General features: G+C 43.5%; 2 protein-coding genes across 4 annotated transcripts; one reads left to right on the top strand and one right to left on the bottom strand.

Moving 5' to 3' along the window:
• Positions 1 to 637: 637 nt before the first annotated feature.
• On the top strand, positions 638 to 7,190 carry zdhhc23b (zinc finger DHHC-type palmitoyltransferase 23b). Of its 3 annotated transcripts, none has more exons than XM_069703588.1 (5): positions 638 to 890; positions 2,664 to 2,818; positions 3,109 to 3,798; positions 4,159 to 4,326; positions 6,000 to 7,190. In XM_069703588.1, exons 2-5 carry the CDS (start codon positions 2,682 to 2,684, stop codon positions 6,265 to 6,267), a joined length of 1,263 nt encoding a protein of 420 aa, XP_069559689.1. In that variant the 5' UTR covers positions 638 to 890; positions 2,664 to 2,681; the 3' UTR covers positions 6,268 to 7,190. The 3 variants fall into 3 exon arrangements, with proteins under 3 accessions (XP_069559689.1, XP_069559690.1, XP_069559691.1); XM_069703590.1 differs by lacking the exon at positions 638 to 890 and adding an exon at positions 2,086 to 2,096 and having other exon boundaries at positions 2,269 to 2,818; XM_069703589.1 differs by lacking the exon at positions 638 to 890 and having other exon boundaries at positions 902 to 2,818.
• Positions 7,184 to 18,798, bottom strand: ccdc191 (coiled-coil domain containing 191). Its single transcript, XM_069703587.1, has 17 exons — positions 18,662 to 18,798; positions 17,922 to 17,963; positions 17,652 to 17,787; positions 17,391 to 17,537; positions 16,728 to 16,906; positions 16,334 to 16,557; positions 15,574 to 15,727; positions 15,030 to 15,220; positions 14,548 to 14,797; positions 13,377 to 13,798; positions 11,655 to 11,725; positions 11,247 to 11,329; positions 11,032 to 11,133; positions 10,765 to 10,908; positions 8,914 to 9,066; positions 8,388 to 8,542; positions 7,184 to 7,452 (listed from the first exon to the last, which is right to left on the bottom strand). The coding sequence occupies exons 1-17, from the start codon at positions 18,722 to 18,724 to the stop codon at positions 7,311 to 7,313; spliced, it is 2,658 nt and encodes an 885-aa protein (XP_069559688.1). The 5' UTR covers positions 18,725 to 18,798; the 3' UTR covers positions 7,184 to 7,310.
• Between the last annotated feature and the right edge of the window lie 102 nt (positions 18,799 to 18,900).

Below are 18,900 nucleotides of genomic sequence, written 5' to 3'. Positions count from 1 at the left end.
TTTTCAAATTAGGATTTTACATAAAAAAACATAAAAACACTGTAATCTTTTAAAATAGAATAAACTCCTTAAATAAAAGCAGTGTTTACGTGGGGCCGCTATTATGTTTGAGATAAATATGATGGAGATAACATTTAACATTTTGAGGCCTAAACAGGTTATCCAACATTTCACAAAGATTAAAGAAGATTCTAGGAAAAAAAACTAAATAAAACATTTGTGTAGCAGAGTGTTGATTTCGTTTCTCTATCCTGCATCTGAGATTGATCTTGTGGCGGTGGAAACACAACCACTAGACTAAATCAGCTCGCTGTACAGGTAAAGATATCTCTACTTGGATCAGATGGGTGGTTATTATGCAACAATATTCATAATCCAAAGAAGAAGCCAACATTTTTATACATTACGCTGCACTCTATGTTGCGTTTGTGTGTTGAATGCAAGACTTTTACTTATAATCAAACCAAAGGGGTAATTGTCCTACAGTTGAGGTTGTGTTTCCTCCAGCAGTGCAGACAATGGGCAGTTGAATTGCTGTAAAATGTGCACGTTGATCGTGTAGGTGTGGGCGGGGCCAGTCTACCTCATCTGACGTCAGGAGGGAAACGGTGCCACAGGACTTCCCCTCTCCATCAGAGCCGAGGATCCTCAGCCTGGACGAAGCCAAGCTCGACAACGGACACTTCACTCGGACCCAGCCCTCGTCTCCGCCAGCGGCTGCCGTTGTTCTGGAGACTTCCGCGGCGCACCGAGCGACATGTAGCGGCGAGAAACACCGGATACGACCGCCGCTACCAGGACCAAGACTTCCGTGGAGAAGCCCGGCGAGGGGTGAAGTCGTTTCCAGTCGATATCTGTCCGACAGCGGCATGTAGCAGCCCGGTGTGCAGGTATGTTTAAGCTGGTTTGATGTGTGTGTGTGTGTGGCAGGTATGAGCTGTTCAAATCTGGGTTAAAGACCTCCAGCCGGTGATTACACGGTTGTCCTGCTAAACTGAAATGAAAGCGAGCCTTTTGAATATCCTTACTGTTGTTATTTCATTTGTTTATACAGTGAAGATATATGTAAGAAAACTGAAATTCAGCTGCATATACCCCCCCTGTATATATTTATCATTATGATTGATAATGTTTAAGTCTATTAATTTTAAATGTCTGTGCTTCTACGAGTTTTTATCTGCCTGCAGTGTTTTGTAACTTTTTTTTTCTTAAAGGAGCAGGGGCGTACCAATCAATTCAGATGTCTACATGCTTATGGTCCCCTGTCCGTCCCCCCCAAAAATAGATGATATTTGGCTTAACAAATAGGGCGGTTTTTCTACTAAAGATTATTTTAGTCAATGGTTGACTATTTGTTCCATATTTATGATATCAATTTAAAATTTAAGTATTTATTTTTTGCAGCATTGAAAATGGTTTCAAGGATGAGAAAGCAAGTTATAAGTAAAATATTTAAAAAAAAACAAAAAAAACGCAATAATGAGCTTTTGGAAATTTACAAGATACCTGTTTATAGCTCATAAAGCTTTCTTGGGTGTCTAAAGTGGCTAATGTGAGGCTACTTAAGTGTTTCAGATGATGAGGTCATTTTTGATGTTGTTAAATGATGAGTAAATTTTTGCTTGCAGAATTTGCATGTCACCTTTCTTTCTTCATGTTTTACCTGCTTGAATTGATCCTACACTCTGCATAATTTTGCCTGACATTGTGCGGCCAGCCGGCAATATATCAGTATTTTATCATATTGTGATATGGGACTAAATATCGTTTTAGATTTTGGTTATTGTTATATCATGATTTGGTATAATTGTTGTCTTTTGTGGTTTTAACAGCTGCTTCACAGTTGCAGCAGTTGCAAGTCAAAAGTACTTCACACCAGAGACGTAAAGCTGCTGAGCACCACAGTCACTCTATGAATCCTTGCAGCAGTATTACTGTTTGTTGGTCGGGGAGCAGATGTGCTGTTTGGTGTTACCACACTCCCATTAATCAGCACATATAACCCAATCTGTCCTCTCTTAGCCTGAAAGGATCTTTCCTACCTTTCCTGACCCTGATGTCCTTTTTAAAATGTTGTTCTGATCACCGGCTGACAGGTAATGATAACACACCATGTCATGCATTGGTATACAGCTAATTCGAGGCCAGTTCAGGCCCCCTAGAGAGAGAGAGACAGAGAGAGAGAGAGAGAGAGAGAGAGAGGGGTGTAACTCAGCCAAAGGATTAATCCCTCTTTGTGGTTCATTGGGAAATCATCTGTGATTGAAGGGGTGCTGCTGAAGACCGGTGATTGTTACAAATGCTGACACCACCTTAACCTCAGCCCAAATCCATCAGTGCTGGGGACCGCTCCCTTGTTGTAAATTGTGACAGCGTGACAGATGTGTGACAGATGCGAGGGTAGGAGCTGAACTGGGCTGGGTCAACCAAGCAGGCTCTGCTCAGTGTTGCTGTGTGGTGGAAATCTGCTTGGAACCACTCCACCATCCAAAACGCATGCAAGAGGACGGTAAGCTGCTGGACACAAAGGTCGCTTCAGTAGAGTGGGCATTTTACTACCTGTTTCTCATCTGCCACTTTTCCTTTCACTCAACTGTCTATAACACAATTGCCCACACAAATGAAGTTTATGATCATTTTAATGAACTTTAAACTTCTAATAGGCTGCAGCGCCGTCTGTCATGAAGAAGCGAGCCAACAAGTCGCTGGAGGAGGAGGAGACCTTGTGCTGCTGCGAGTATGTGAACAGACACGGAGATCGCAGCCATGTAGCAGCCTGCTGCTGTGACTGTGAGGACCTGGATGAAGCCTGTGACAGGTGAAAGACACTAGAGCTGCTGCTGATTATTAATTTCCTCTTGGCGGTTCATTAAATGTCAGTAAACAATAGAAATGAATGCCTTAAGAGGCCGAAGTGGCATCTTTGGATTATTCGTTTCATTCAACCAGCAGTCCCAAAACCCACAGATGATGTAAAATGTTAAACAAGCCAATGTTTCTATTCCACAGCAGACATTTGTACTTGTTATTGTAGAAATGCACAGGTTTTGCCAGGTTGTAAAAGAGTTGCTGACACCACAGTAAAAATATGAACCTTTTCTTTATCAGGTTTCTGAAGAAGGAGCCTCAGAAACCGGAATCCCTGTCGCGGGTGGCTGAAGTTGTCTCAGACCGGATCCGTGTGCCCTGGCTGTGGGGTGGAGCCCGGAAACTGGACCTATCCATCATCCCCCCTCTTATTCTCCTTCCTGTCCTGTTGCACCTCGCCGCTCTCCACTTCCTGCTCGCCCTGGTGGTTCTGACGGCTCTGCCCGGCCTGGTGCTGTTCTACTACTATTTCACCCACCGCAAGAAGGGACGTACGCTCTTCTTCCTCAGCCTGGCCCTCTTTTCCTTGGCGTACATGTACTACCTGTTCATCACAGAGGTGTTTCCCCGCGGGGATGTTGGCCTGCTTGAGCTCGCGGTGGTAAGTGCAGGGGTCGTCCTCACCCTGCTGGCTCTCATCCACACAAAGAGAGAACCTGGCATCGTACGACCCAACCAGGAGGCCGTCCACAGCACGGTGACGTATTACAGCCCCCCGGCAGACAGAGACCCTTCAGTCAATGAGGGGAGGCGAGATGTGACGATGACGGTAGCCAACCGCACGGGGTCGTCCGAGCAGGAGGGGGTGGAGCCGAAGGAAAGTAGCCGAAGGAACTGGTGTCCGGTTTGCAGGGTGGTGCGGCCCCCGAGGGCCGGACACTGTCGGATCTGTGGCGTCTGCGTGCTGCGTCTCGACCACCACTGTGTCTGGTGGGTCCCATTAATATGCCTCTCAGTCGGCCTGTGGTTTCTTCCTCTTGTTTGTCTCGTTTTCTTTGTCTTTTCTACTCAAAGTCTATTCAAGTAGTCTCAAAAAAGTCACTTGAATTCACAGTTAAGTCACCGTCTTTGTCGTGGTGACACCTTCTGCCTTTATTCACCATATTCATATGTTGTGTCAACGTCACAAATTTATATAAGTCAACATTTACCTTGTCCCACTCGTTCGCCGATGTGTGTGCATGTGAGTGAGTAGTGTGGTGCAACCCTGCAGTCTCTCAGTACGATGTCTTGTCTGCTTGTGTGTGTTCCCGTGTCTTCGTGCGTCTCCTCCCGTTTGTGCCGCGGTAGGATAAACGGCTGCGTGGGGCAGGCCAACCACCGCAGCTTCCTGCTCACGCTCGTCTTCTTCCTGTTGACGTCCCTGTACGGCATCAGCCTGGTGCTGCAGAGTGTGTGTCCACAGGAAAACCTCCTCACCGCCTTGCTCTACTGCCCAGGCGTCTACAACCAGTACAGGTACGGAGAACACGGGCACGCACAGGTTGGGGAGCGTAACGTCACATTTCCTTATTAATCTCTTAATCAGTAGATTCAAGGAATTACTAACATGAAGTCTGACAGTAGAGTGTGTGCGCGTGGAATTTTGGGTGACTATAAAATCTTTACTCAATTTACTTGATTGAAATTGGCGTGTCTTTGTGTTCCTTTTCATTCGTCCTCAGCAACTCTTAAGCTGCTGAGGGCCAGAAAACTGAACTGTTCACATAGAAACTTTTAAATACCAAAAGAACAGATGAGAAAAATGTATTTAAAGTCAGTTTTATTGATACTGGCCATAATCACAAATATGCCTCAAAGAGCATTTAAGTCGGTATAGCATATGTTCCTATAAGGCAAAATACATAAACATGAATAGGGTTATAGAAATATATTGAATATAATCAAGTAGGTTCAGATCAATGTTATTTGTTTGTCCACTTTTCAGCTGTAAAATGTCCCGCTCGGTGTCTGCCTCAGTCTCTGCCGTTTAATAACCACATTCATACCACCTTTATCTATTTTTCCAGTGTTAATTTATTGTTGTCAAATACACAGAATTTAATTTAAAAAAAAAAGATTATTATTGTATGTCAAAAATGAAGGTAGTGTTAGTTGCTTAGCTTAGATTAGCTAAAAGATTTGTACGGGGAAAGCATACTGGAAGCGCCTGAAATGCCACAAATTTTAAATTTTACACTTCGGTTTGTGCGCAGGTTAAACAACCACCTGTTTCCAACGTTTACGCTAAACTAAGCTATCTAAAAGCTGGTGTCAGGTTCAGATTTACTGTATGGATACAAAAGCAGTGTCGATTGTCTCCTCTATTTCAAGGCAAGAAAACAAATATTTATCTTTTGGATAAATTATGGCATCTTGATGTAGAACAACTGTAATGGCCATTGCCTTTTGTTACACAGTACATCAGGAAGAAATTCAATTGTAATGAATATCTGAATTCAGAATGCATTATGAGTTAGATAAAGTGAGGAACCAAGCCAACTTCACTTCCATAACTAAAATAAACATCCACAGTTTAGATGTCAGAAGTCATAAATCATTTTGGCAGCAATCAAGAGCAAAATTACATTCTTAGAATATCACAAAGGAACTGTTTTACGTGAGGCGTGGTGGGGGCATTTTGAAATTTTTCCCAGAATTGAGTCTGGTTTTATGTGAGGTTCTCGCATGTGAGAAACCAAGCTTCTTTGACCGTGATGTTGAATCTGTTTCATGAGTAACTTGGAGCGTTGCCGTTCCTGGCGATGAATAAAAACGGGACTGTTTTCGCTCAAAGCGAAGAGAGTGGATGTAAAGTAGTAAAACTGATCTGTGCTGGCACTGCTGTAGACTTAAAATAGGCCTTCAGAGCAATGTGTGTGAATTACTATCATGTACAGATTGTGTAAAAATGTCTCTTTTAACTGGGATTTGTCAACTAATAGCTTTTTAATCTGCGCAGACAAAGTATTATAAATTTGAAAAAGATCACTATTTCTGTTTACATGGATTTATTAGTGGCTAAAATAAAGGCATCTATTTTACTTCCACTGGCATAAATGACAAATATGATCCTTACTGAAGATTATTGTGGAGCAATAACCTTGAGTTTTATTGTAAAATTGACCACCTTGTCTCCTTGTCTGTTCCAGCTCTGCACTTTGCTTCACCTGTGCGTGGTACAGCAGTATTGTGACCGGAGGGCTGCTTCACCTGCTGGTAGTGCAGGTCATCAATGTGAGCTACAATGTGACCGAGCGCGAGGCACGCATCGCCCTGCGGGAGAAAACTGCCCGCAGTGCCTACTGGGGACTTGTCGTGGACACGGGCGTCTACTCTCGAGGTTTCCGTGGCAACTGGTCGGAGTTCATGACCATGGGAGACCAACTGAATCCCCCCTCTCCTGCAGACCTGGTGTAAGTTACGCAACCCTGTTTGTGGCTGCTGTTCCGTGCTTGTCCACCGGATGGCAGCACGGCTCCTTTTAAACTTGATTTAACGTGAGCTGACCTGCGGTGCTGGCAGCCGGGACTTATTGTCAGCAATGCTTTAAGGTCGGGCTCCTACTCTGGACTTGCACTGACTTTGACACTCCGCAATAAGATACACTGACTGCCATTATTGTGACTGACGGCTGGCATCTCCTCGATGCAGCTGTATCAACTCTGACTCACACCTACCAGTGCTGCCTCAGTCCACAGCTCATCAGTCACTGCCAGACAAATATCACAGTCTCCTTCACTTTGGATGTCTTCTTCGGACTTGAACGCTGACCTTATGTCTCCTCCTCATTCTAGTGCCTTGGTTGATTGATTGCAAACAAGAAAAAACACGAGTGAACTCCAGACACCATTAATGCCAGTTGATCCTCGTAGGGACTTTTTTTTTTTTTCTGAGCACAGCATCAACTGCAAGTCGACACCTCAGGGTACACCGGCTCAAGGATGGTTTCTTTGCTCCAGCCTTCACAAACACTCACTATACTTCACCTTACATGGCCGTGATGTGCGTCATAGATAATTATCACAGATGAAATGAGACATCTCACCACAAGCCTGATTGTCAGGCCAATTTAAGTTCTACATGAACTGATTGCATAGTTATGTATATATTAATAGTTACTTTGACTCTTTTAAGCCTTTTCAAATGGACTCCCAAATGAAAGAAAGCGAATGAATCGATACACGGTAATGTCAGCTAGAGAAATTAGTTTCCACTGCTTTTTACTTTTGCTGCTTTTGAGTCCTCCGTGGGGTTTTGCATCCTGCTAATTGTATGGGTCCAATTGTGTGTTTGTGTGAACTGAATTTTATTTATTTTTATTAAATGAATGTGAGAAATGAGCAGGTGTATTAATTTTCTGTTTGCACGCGTCCTCTCCAGAGGGACGCTGAGATGTTTGCATGCCGGCTGTAAGGGCATATGCAGCTTGTCGCCTGCACTAACTGGTTCTCCGTGAGGTTTTACAGTGGATAGGAGCAGAAATCAGGCAGAACCTCTGCAACTCTCCGGCCGAGCTTCTCCCGCCGCTCGTTCCTCTCTCTTTCCTTGCGCAGCAGACATGGAAGCTGCCTCCAGGCCAGGAAGCATCGCTGCAGCACCCGTCTGAAAGGCGGGCAGATGGAGAGACAGACGGGAACAGAGCACGTAAGCAACAACAAACTGGATTATAGAGACCTCTAGGTTCGCAACGCAATGCAATTCTGCAATTCTTCAGCCTGTTGGTTGCTCTATCTCAACAACTATCGGATGAATTGGCATTACTTTTTTTTTTTACGGATATACATGTTCCCCAGAGAATGAATTTCAAAGACTTTAGTGACTGATTTTTCATTTGGTGCTACCGTCAAGTCAAAAATTTCAGTCCGGTAAAGTTTTTGACCAAATACCTGCAAAACTAATGACATTTCCATCAGCCTGAGATATGAATTGTATTTTGTGCTGATGTTGGCTTGCTAACACACTAAACTAAGATGGTGAATGTGCTGAGCAGCAGGTAAGCACTGTGACTATGGGCACTAAAATGCATATTTAGTATTGATAGTGACTTGTATGGATGGCTCCTGTACCTTGTGTGCTTCGTAGCGAATTGGAGAGCACTGACAGTGTTGCCGCTTGGTCAAAGTTAAAATATCAAGTCAAGGAGATGATGGTGTAGTTTTCAATCTTATGCACGGGAAGTTGTGGTGGAAAAGATGAAAAAAAGATGCAGCAAAGTTCTCGTATTTTATATTGGTGAAAGGCCCAACAATGCTTTTGCAATGTGTGTTACAGTTTCTAACAATTTTCAGAATCGGCTGTACTTGCTACCAAATTTAGCTTATTAAGAGTCTTATTAAGTCTTAAATTAATGTTTACGTCCTAAAGGCCTTCAAGGTATTGTCATTTCTTGGTGTGCTCCAAAAATAGTCTGATTTTGCATTTCAAGTGTTAATTAAAGCTCCTACAAGCTGTTAATTTTAATGTAACCCCCCGTTGGTTGGTGCTATTACTGCAGCACCCATACAGTGAACATACGGCAGAGTCAGGGGGCAGCAGACCTGTTATTGTGCTCCTGAGCCAGCTCCTGTCGGTCCCACTCCACCAGCCTCGCCCGGGTCACGTAATCCAACAGCGCCAGCAGAAACCTCCTCAGAGTGTGTGCGCGACAAAAACGCTTCGCTCGTTCTTCCTGAATCATCCGGCTGTCTTTCAGCTGAAACAAACAGCATTCACTCTGAGATGTTGTGATAGTCTGCCATTGGGGTCTAGTAAGATCCAAGGAACTGATCTATATATATATAAAGCCACTTTTAAATGCTGCTGGTTGGCTTTCGACCTGCCTTGAAGCAATAAAAAAAACAAAAAACATTTCCAGTCACTCAGCAGGTTCAGATGATAAGGATGGCCTTTGCCTTGACAAGAAGCAGTTTGTTCTTCATAGTCAGCTCACTGAAACCTAATTAAGTGCAGGTAGAGGAGGAGATTAACAGAGGGTGTTGTTTTAAATCAGGATTGATGGATTAACTGTGTGTGTGTGTGTGTGTGTGTGTGTGTGTGTGTGTGTGTGTTTGTTTGTATACACACTCTTTTCCAGCAGCTTAAGCCCCTCCGAAGCAAAAATTGCTGGTGCAGTTGGTCAGCAGCAGCTTCTTTCTCAGACAGAGAGGCTCTTGCTGATTGCTGCCAGCCTAGTGTACACCGCCTCAGGAGGAAGAGATTGTGATGACTCTCGGCCAGCTGGCGGGGATTGACAAAAAAAAAAAAAAAAAAGAGAGAAGAAACACAACAACGCGGGCTGATGAATGCATCCAAACTCGATCATATGTGCCAGGTATAAACAATGGCGTGTATGAAACGATGATGCGCCTGTCTTCACACATCCAACAGAGATTTGTGAAACGTGTTTTCCGCATTCATTTGTCACGCTGTTGTTAGGCAGGAACACTTTGAAGATGAGTATTGACAGCATGAAGGGAACGAAGCTAGAAAATTGTGCCACAGGATTTTGTTTGGACATTTCCTCCCTGCTTGACTGTGTATCGAACCTTTATACGTGCATGTCCAGTGTGTCCTTGAGCGGTGGGTTTACTGGATGTGTGTTTTTGTAGCTTTGTTTTTTTTTTATCCTGGGATGTTTCATTTTGTAACAAAGGGAATGATTTTACCAGAACAGTTTGCTCATTGTTCACAATTGTCACTGATTAGAGGTGTTTTGAGTGGGATGGATAAAAAGTTTGTGGTTAGTTATACTTTTTAATGATAAGAATTAACTTTGTATGGCACTTCTTAAAGTCCTAAAAAGTTCCGGTGCTTCACAACCAGGGAAGACATAGCACCAGTGGACGGATATTAAAGAAATGAAATAATGGTCAAAGAAAAGTCCCAGCATCAAGGAAACAGTGAATGAATGAATGTATAAATAATTCACAAGCAAATCCTAATGCATTGGTTTGTCAGAGAGGGAATGATAACGGCGGTCATGCGTAGCAGGTATGAACTTGTGTTTGTGAGTGAACATAACATTACCAAAGTATGTATTCACAATAGTTTAGATGTAACGAGATAAACTTTTGAGGGGAGTAGTTCCTGGACACGGGGACTGCTGTTGAGCCTTCCCGAGGTGTCGTGGGCCGACCTCGATGAAACGCTAGGGAAGGGAGTTGTCCACTTGATAACCCCAGTGAGATACTGCTCACTCTCACGTTGGTACGAAGGCTTTCTACGAGGTAGTGTCTTACGTTGGCGTATGAGCTTAGCATGCATAGTGTCAGCTTAGCGTCATGTGAATTAATGAGGCGTTTGGTAGCTGAGGACCGGTACTAGTGTTGAGTCCGTCGACCCTTGCGGTGTTACGCCGCATTAACATGGGACTTTGAGTGTACGTTAAAACATAAATACAGGATGAGCCAAAGACTCTAATAATGGAACAAATTTTAAGAAATGTGTTGAAATACTAATATAATCCTTTGCATTGCTTAAATTTGAGATAGACTACTCACTCACTTTAATATTCCCAAAAATTGAAAATAAATAATTAAAATAGCATTTTAGTAAGATTGAGAAGTTTTTTTTTTTTTTTTAATCTACCAATGGTCTGAGCTGTATAAAAAAGGCTAGCCTCCAAAGATTTAAATGATAAAAAGGGCTTAGTGGAGCTAGCAAGATGACAGAATCTATTTTTTTTTATTGTTAAGCCAGGCAGGCCTTTTGTTATTCACATCCATGGTGCATACCTGGACGAAGTTTTTGAGCCACATCACTCTTAAAGGTCAGACTTCTTTCATTTTGTGTATTATATCTGTGCGATAATGGAGAGCCTGAAGTACTCCTTGAACTCTTTTCTGTTGAAGTGTGATTTTCAGTGGAGCCGGGATCACGAGGTCAGATTGATTCTCTGCAAGCTGACAGCTGAAATGGACAAGACAGGTTATTTACCTCCACGCCGGCTCGTCTGAGCTGAACGAGGCGTTTCCATGGCGCCAGGCCTCGCCGCAGCAACAAGGTTCTGTGGTAGTGCTGACGGGCCAGTTTCAGAAACTCATGTTGCCTCCTCATTTGCTGCTGTTTTTCCTCTAACCTCTGCACAGACACAGAGAGTGACATTATTTTAATATTCTGAAGTGTCACAGGAGAGGACGGCTTCATGTATTCTGACTGATGTCGTTCTCTTTGAACATGCATGAAATATGAAATACATCTCACCCCTCTCTCTAGCCTTTTCTCCTCCCGACGCTTCTCTGCTGCTTTGCGTTTCTCTTCCTCCTCCTCCCTCTGCCTGTTCTCCTCAGCAGCTTTCATCTCAGCCTGAAAGTTGTGCTGTCCATTATGTTTGTGTCAACCACCCCCCCCCCCAACATTGCAACTGTTTTAAAATTCCCTCATTACAGTTACCACAGAAAATGACTTCTCAATCTCACCAGTTTTTCTTCTTCTTTCTTTCGCTTGAGTTCCTCGATGTCCTTCCTCCGCTCTGCGCGCTGATGTGCACGGGCCTCCATGGCTTCAGAGAGAGGGAGACGGGGGAGGGGAGGAGGGGGGGGGGGGAGAAGGTGAACGCAAGGATTTCTTCTACAGAAGTCTCAGGAGTGAAAGTGTGCATGTTTTGTCTTACACTTGATATTCTGAACACGTAACAGAAGCTACAGCACACGAGTGCTTCTGCTGGAGGCCAATGCAGTTGTAGGTATTTATGTTCACAAAAGTAATCTCTCCGTACGTGTGACTCCCGAGTTATTTAATTTCCTCGACAAAAGAGCCACAGCACTCTGTTGGCACATGCGTATATGTTATGTATGTTCTCCGCTGCTATGTGCTTTCAGACTGACCCGTGATGGTTGGATGGGGGCACGTCTGCCGTGTGACAGCTCTCTTTGAAGGTCCAGTGACTCTCGGTGCCCTGCAACAGTAATGATCACAGAAAAAAAGGCCAGTCATAACTCTGTCTGCTTAGTCACATCATCCTGATCCTTTCCCTTGCAAATTTTATTCAGAAGAATTATCGATTTAAAAGGCAAACTCGACAGACTGTCCTTATAGATCTGGAAATGAATTTTAATAAAGTGCATAACTTTTTGCTGAAACTATGTTCAAGGTTGTGTAGTGTCCTTGGAGAGTAAAATGAATCTGTTGTAACATAAATATATGTATATAAACCATCACAATACAAAGCAGTGCTCCACTCTGCTTTAAAATCTTTCTGTAACTAAGCAGTTTCTTTATATCTGCTCCTGTGTGATTTGTACATAATATGGAAAGCTTTTAAAGTATAATGGCTTTTACTTTACCCCAGTTCATCTTCATGTAGCTCATGAAAACAATAAGCGTGTAACACATTTTATATATGAGATATTGGTTCCATTCAGCCCACGTTTAGCCACCGAGTTGTCCACACACAAAAATCGGACATTTTGTCCTCATATTAGTCTCCATTGTAGAAAGAGAAGCGGGCAAACCGGAGAGATCATTCATCATCTCGATTGGGTTTTGGAGATTATAGGACATTTAGGGCAATTGCGAGTTTGGGAGACAGTCTTACTGCACTGTCTTTGGAGTTTCAGCCAGAAGAGGCTGAATATGAGGTCAAGCTATATACAGTATGTACAAGGATATACACAGACAGTGCACACGTGGACTGAATACTAAATACTAGTACAGTGGACTGAATAATCCTAAAGAGCAGTATAGGCTCAAAACCTCCGTGTTCTCTCCATGTTTTTACACAGAGTTAATTTAGTGTTCAACGTGAACATTTTTAGGTTTAACTAATATCCTGCATGCTAAATATGTGTAAAAGTTTTCACATGGGAATCTACATGGGCTTCACACATTACACCATGAAAATGTTCCCAAACCACATCTCTCCAAAATACGTTTCCCATGTGCAGAATCACGTGTATTTGGTCACGTGTGATCACCTGTTAAAATAATGTGTTTTTTTTCTGTAAGGTTTATGGGAAATTGCTTCAGGACATCTGGTCACTCTTTTATTAACGATTCACATTAACAACTGCAGCGCTAATGCATGATTGTACCATCATCTAATTAATGATATACTAACATTCATAACGACAGATGACAAACTAAGCTTTGTTTGATGGCTTGTCAGACAAACAGATGATCCTAATACTAAATTAACTCGTAAAACTGCAGAATTGATTGTTTATTACCCTTTATTTAGGACTTATTGACATATCAGCAGCTATAAAAGCTTAATCGAGGGCGAGAGACTGAAATCATTTATTAATTAACTTGACTATTTATGACTCACGAGCCAAAGATTTTTTCACAAACTGGAAAAAAAAATACTCTTTGGTTTATAAGTAATTTATAAAGCCTGAGTAAATTTGTTATTGTCCACTGAAAAAAAACTACAAATTACAACTTTTGAACCCTTCATTAAAGGTGCCTTATGAGACAGTTTTACCCTGAAAGGTGCTTTCAGCATAGAGGTGGCTGTGAAACAAAATCAGTCAATTTAAATATATACAGCTTTGAATATGTCACACACTCATGGAGAGCTTTGGTGCCTTACATTTTTGTGAGCCTACCTCTGCTCCATGGTGTCAGACATGCAGCTCTTCGGTCTCAAGCCTCTGAGCACCGATAGCTGGGTGAGCTGCGCAGTTTTCTCCATTTCCAGCTCCAACCCCGTCATGTCGCGCTTTTCCTTCAGCCGGGCGATTTGCTCCTGCTGCTCCTTCAGCAGCTTCTTCTGATGTGTGATGATCTGCTGCTGGACGGCATGTCTGTTTTCAAATCCGCCGCCTGGTGACACTGTGCTTTTTGAACTGGCGAAGCCACCGGCCTCCCCTCTCTGCCGTGCCTCGCGAAGCTCAGCAGCAGTGGGTGCTGCATGGCGTCGGGTCACCTGCCATGGCTGAGAGGGCCGGGCCGCAGTACCCACGGGGCTCTTCTCCCGATGTACTGCAGAGCTGTCGGGGGCCAAAGAGCCCGACCTGTGGTGATCTCCCTACAGAGAATAAAGAGGAACAAAGGTGAAGGGATTGGACATGGGACGAATCAAACTAGCCAAGTCTACAAAGAGCTCAAGGGCAGTAACACAGACGTAGTACAAGTTTCTCAAGGTATCTCAAGGGCAGGTTCGTTCCGCCACAGGAATCTTGATGCAGAGGTCTTATAGCAAATTCAGCCTCTTTATTGACCACCATGAACTCCTGCAACTCCAACCTCTCCTGCTCCTTCAGTCCCTCGAGCCCCTCCTACTCCTCCTTATTTTTTTTTAGAATTTTCGCCTTCAATAGAGTCACAGCGTAAACAGACAGGAAACGTATGGAATGTGGGCAGGAGAAACGACATGCAGAGTAAAGGCCCAGCCAGCCTATAAGCCTCATTTCTCTCCAGCACTTTTTCCATCTGCTCTCTGCACTCCTGTTCATGTTTTCCGCTCTCTCTCCAGATTTGTAAATATTAGAGCAGGAAAAGTTTTTCTTCTTGGCTGAAAGTTCAGGTTATCTCATGCAAAGACAAGAGTAAGGAGTATTTTTTTTAATTTTTTTTAATTTTTTTAGTTTAGTTTAGTTCCCAAATGTATTTATTGTCTCTGATAAAGCCTTCGGCGTTGCCTGTCAGGCGTCGGGCTGATGTATATAGTGAAATATCTGTATTATTGTGATTTGTCAGGTATTTTTGAGCGGGAAGCCTCAATGAAGAGAGTGTATTGTTGTTGAAGATATGAGGATTTGTGAGTGCACCTCTCACCTTCTCTGTTGTCTCGGGTTGGTTCGGTGCACCGAGCGGAGCCATTATTAGCTGGTCAGTCGGGGTTTCTGCGGCCTTCAGTTTCCCTATTGATGCAGCGCTGATTAAGGCAGCCATCCTGCGTTTGGTTTCCTGATGCTGGGCCAAGAGCTCCCGTTGTTCCTTCTCCATCCGACACCACACCTGCCACTCATTCAGACATTGCCGTAGCAATCGCCTTCGGTCACTCTCTGTTGCCAGCTGGCATTGTCTGGAGGAGGTAACAGATGTGGTTTCATTTTTAACCCTCAATTACTGCTTTTCAGGGTGCTCTGGATATAAATGCTTCTTAATCAGTGTGATCTTTTGAAATTCTGTCAATTATCAGTCTCATTTTGAACATTAGTCGTATTTTACATTGTGTCATTTGTGCTAAAGGCAGGAGTTACGCAATGAGAGCTAAAAGCTATCCTTTTTCATTCACTCTTTTTTTTTGTTCTTGCCTGTGTTCAGCTCTCAGTGCCTCCTCTGTTCTTGCTACCTCTCGCTGCTTTTGTGCTGCCCACACCACTGACCGCCACGCTCGCCAGGCTCTCAGCTGCCTCTTCCAGTCACAGAGGGCCATGGCCTTACCCATACGCAGCCTTCGGCCCAACACCACAGAGTACCAGCCAGAGAAATGCCTCTGCAGACACTAAAACAGGTACATAAAAAATGTGAGAAATTCCATAAATCCATACAGTATGTAGTACCAACCTATCCATACACCACCATAAAATAATGTAGATTCATATTCATTTCATTTCATTTCATTGCACTGGTCACTTTTTCCATTCATCACAAACTGTATTTATTTATCTTTTTATTTAATTTGGTTTTTTGTGTGTTTATAGTCTGTGTGTGTATTTATTCATTGCACTTTTTCATATTGTGTGCACCTTTTTGTTCTTTCTATGCTGCTTTGACGACCGAATTTCCCCACTGTGGGATCAATCAAGTCAAAAATCTAAATCTAAATACATACACACCCACAGTATAGATACTAACCTTGAGGTTGCTCATGTGAACCTTAGTTTGGATCTTCTGCTCTTGCTGTAGCCGCTCAGCGTTCTGCTGCTGCTGCTGCTCCTGCTTTGTGGGACGTGTTGGGGCTGACTGCAGGCCTCTGGCTGCCCTCTGCACTTCTACTCTTTGCCTTTCTCTGTATAATCGACATACAGTTAACACTGTAAGCTTGTGAGCATGTCAGCATAATGATGCGAGCATTTAGCTAAAAGCACTTTGTAAATCTTTGTAAGTCCAAATACTACCCCCTCTAATAATCAATTGGGCCCAAGTCCTCTCTCACTAATTTCTCCAAGAGGGTTCTTGGCTTTTAAGAGCTTTACTGTCATGTGATTTCCCACTCAGTCTTGTCAATTCTTAACTTCATTGGTAATATTAGGAGCAACACTGTAAATGTAAATATATTAACCACTGATTTCTTTCCATGATGGATGTTTTATGTTTAAAGTTACTTAATCACACACAGTGGTATAGAAAGGCCTTAGGGAGAATACACATAGTGATGACAACACAATAACAATTTCATCGTGCTGGCTAATTATGTGCCCTCCACAGGGGGACGAACACAAAAAAAAATTCTGAGTCAGAGAAATATAATTAATCACAGGCTGACTTGTCAATAGATTTCCATGAATCCATTCAAGCCACTAAAGGAAGGTGGAGCAGGCCCACCACACAACACAGTCGATTGTTGTAACCCCTTCAGCACAGGCCAGCCCAGTGGTCGCTGTGGAGACCGTACCTCTGTCGAACCAGCTGTTCCAGGCCTCTTCTCTCCTCCATCCGGCGTCGCAGCCTCACCATCTCCTGCTGCACCATCTCCTCCTGCCTACGTTCCTCCTGCTTCTTTCTCATCTCCTCCCCTCGCTCCCTCCTCTTCGCCTCCTCTGTGACTCCCCGCTGAGCCTCCTTCTCTCTCTGCTGCCTCTGTCTCTCAGCCTCCCGCCGGAGCCTGTTCTCTCGCACCTTTGGTGGAAATCAGTGGCAATTAGTGTAATTGAGAACACAACTCGGCTGCCCATCGTTTCCAGTTGATTCGCTCAGCGCCACTCACGGTGACAGTTTCCCAACCCACTGCGTTCACATCCATTGTGCAGCGTGAGAAATTTGACTCACACTTTGGTCACACACTGTACCTGTTGGTGTCGTGCTTCCATGGTGACTATCGGGTCTCTGAGCTTCTTTCTCGTCTGTTGAGCATCGAGTGCCAGGTCCTCGATCATCCCAGAGTCCAACACCTCTTGCTCCATGAGGTCTTGTAGGAAGCTGTTAACAGCAGATTGCTCTTCTTCCTCAGCCAGGCAGTTATAAAGATCTGAGAATTTTTGCACCAGTGAGTGTGAAAGAGAAGTGTCATTAATATTAATTACTAGATATATTATTACCACTCAGAGTTGTTGTTTTTTAAAGGGCTACCAATGTTTTATCCAATGAACTCAAACTCATTCGTTTTAAATTACTGGTAATACATGTATTTCAACATGATGTCAAAATCAATGTACTGTGGTTTAAGATAGGTAATCTATTGCAGTAAACATATTATGTATTTTCGCCTGTAATGTGATGGAGTTTAATACATGGATTGTTTTGAAAACTCTTGCAAACCCTTGAGTCAGTTGCTGTACAGCTTTGCCTTCACAATATGGGAAATAATATTAAGATGTTCTGAACCACCTTCTTAACTAACATTGACCAGCAATGTCAAATGTAAACATCTTGATTCCCATCAAATTTGAACAGGCCTTGATTGATTAAATTAATGATCGTCAGGTTAGCTGAGTAGGCAACCGTTTTTGTACCATCAAAGTTGTTGTAGTTCAGGGCAGTAGTCTGAGCAGTAGCCAGTGCAGCAGGGCTTTTCATCTCAACGGAGCACATTAGGTCATCCTCGTCCTCCATCCCCAGCCGCAACTTACTGCTCAACCAATCACCTAAAAGAGCCTGAGCTGCGAGAAACAACCATCCATATGTCATAGTCAGGACTCCTGCTTCACAAGCCCAATGCCATGATATAGGTAGCACTTCTATAGAGAGATGGTTTATCGTTTGTTATGGCCTACCTTCACTGTACGCATCATCATGATCTCTTAACTGGTCAGAGCTTTGCAGGGGCACAGCCAGCCTGCTGATTCCTGAATGAGGTTTCTTGGAGGGGAAGACTTCAGACACAGCAAACTCAGAGGCCATCTCCACTCGCTGAGGACAAGAAAAAGACAAATCGATGCAGGGGCAGAAGTCACAATCTCCGAAGAACTTCAGCTTTCAATGATACAAATATATGCACGATGAAAATATAAACAGACTGCTGCACCGGCACAAGTTCTTCTCACCTTCCTCCACTGATCGATGTCGCCATTCTTCGCATGCGTCCGCTATGGAAAGAAAAATGATTTCAAGTGTTGTTTGATATATTGTTTGTAAGAGATCAAAGGGCCCACAGAAATGCTGGCCTCATGGTCACCTTTGCCTGCTTGAAAATGCCGAGACAAACTCAGAGACACCTTGAGCTGCCGACGCAAAGTGTGCAAATTGCCGGTTGAGCCGTGGGCCCGATGCGGATTATTTCACAGGAAAGCTTAGCCACTGCCTTAAATCAGCAGATTACTTCAAAATAATTTCCCAGACGTCTAAAAGTCGTTGCTTTACTGGCAGCGACTCAGCTATCTGTGTCTCAGGCTGCAGGCATGCAAGCATATGAGTATCTGAGGAAGACCACCTGTAGGACATTTCTAAACTATCCCCTGACGTGAGCCCCAGGTCCGTGCACAGTGTTAACACCAATGTGCTACTCCTTCATTCATAGATGCAATAGGACGCTTTAATTATGCTTCACCTCTCGGGAGATTTTGATAATGCTGGAGAAAAGGTCTGGAAGGTGAAAACAGACTGAACGAAATTACAATATTTCCCATTCAGGTAAGAAAAAAGTGTCAAAGTAAAGCCCTTTAGATTTCTTATCTGGAACATGCAGCTGCAGTTTCATTCATTTTTCTCAGTAGTCAAGTCTGAACCAACCATCACAGGCGCAGTAGACCTCTCATTTGAACACGAATCCAAAGACTAAACTTACTTTGTCTGCAGACTCGAGCCTTCTCCACCTGAACAGGTGAGGATTTTGACCTTGGAGTGTCATCACCACTTGTGAGGACGAGCTACTATATACTCCTACAATGTAATCCAAATCCTTCTTTCTTCACTAACTGCACAGGCAGGACCAAAATTACCAACTATTTTATTCCATCGCCAAAAAAAAAAAAAAAACCCCGCTCAGAAGTCACCACAAAGAGCCCTCGCAAAACACAACAGCTG

This window comes from Brachyistius frenatus, unplaced genomic scaffold (assembly GCF_029030835.1).
Source record: "Brachyistius frenatus isolate BFR_SWC_R1_liver_20210118 unplaced genomic scaffold, ASM2903083v1 Contig_47, whole genome shotgun sequence".
Taxonomy (NCBI): Eukaryota; Metazoa; Chordata; class Actinopteri; family Embiotocidae; genus Brachyistius; species Brachyistius frenatus.
The sequence above is the reverse complement of the archived record's forward strand: the minus strand, read 5'-3'. Positions and strand labels throughout refer to the sequence as shown.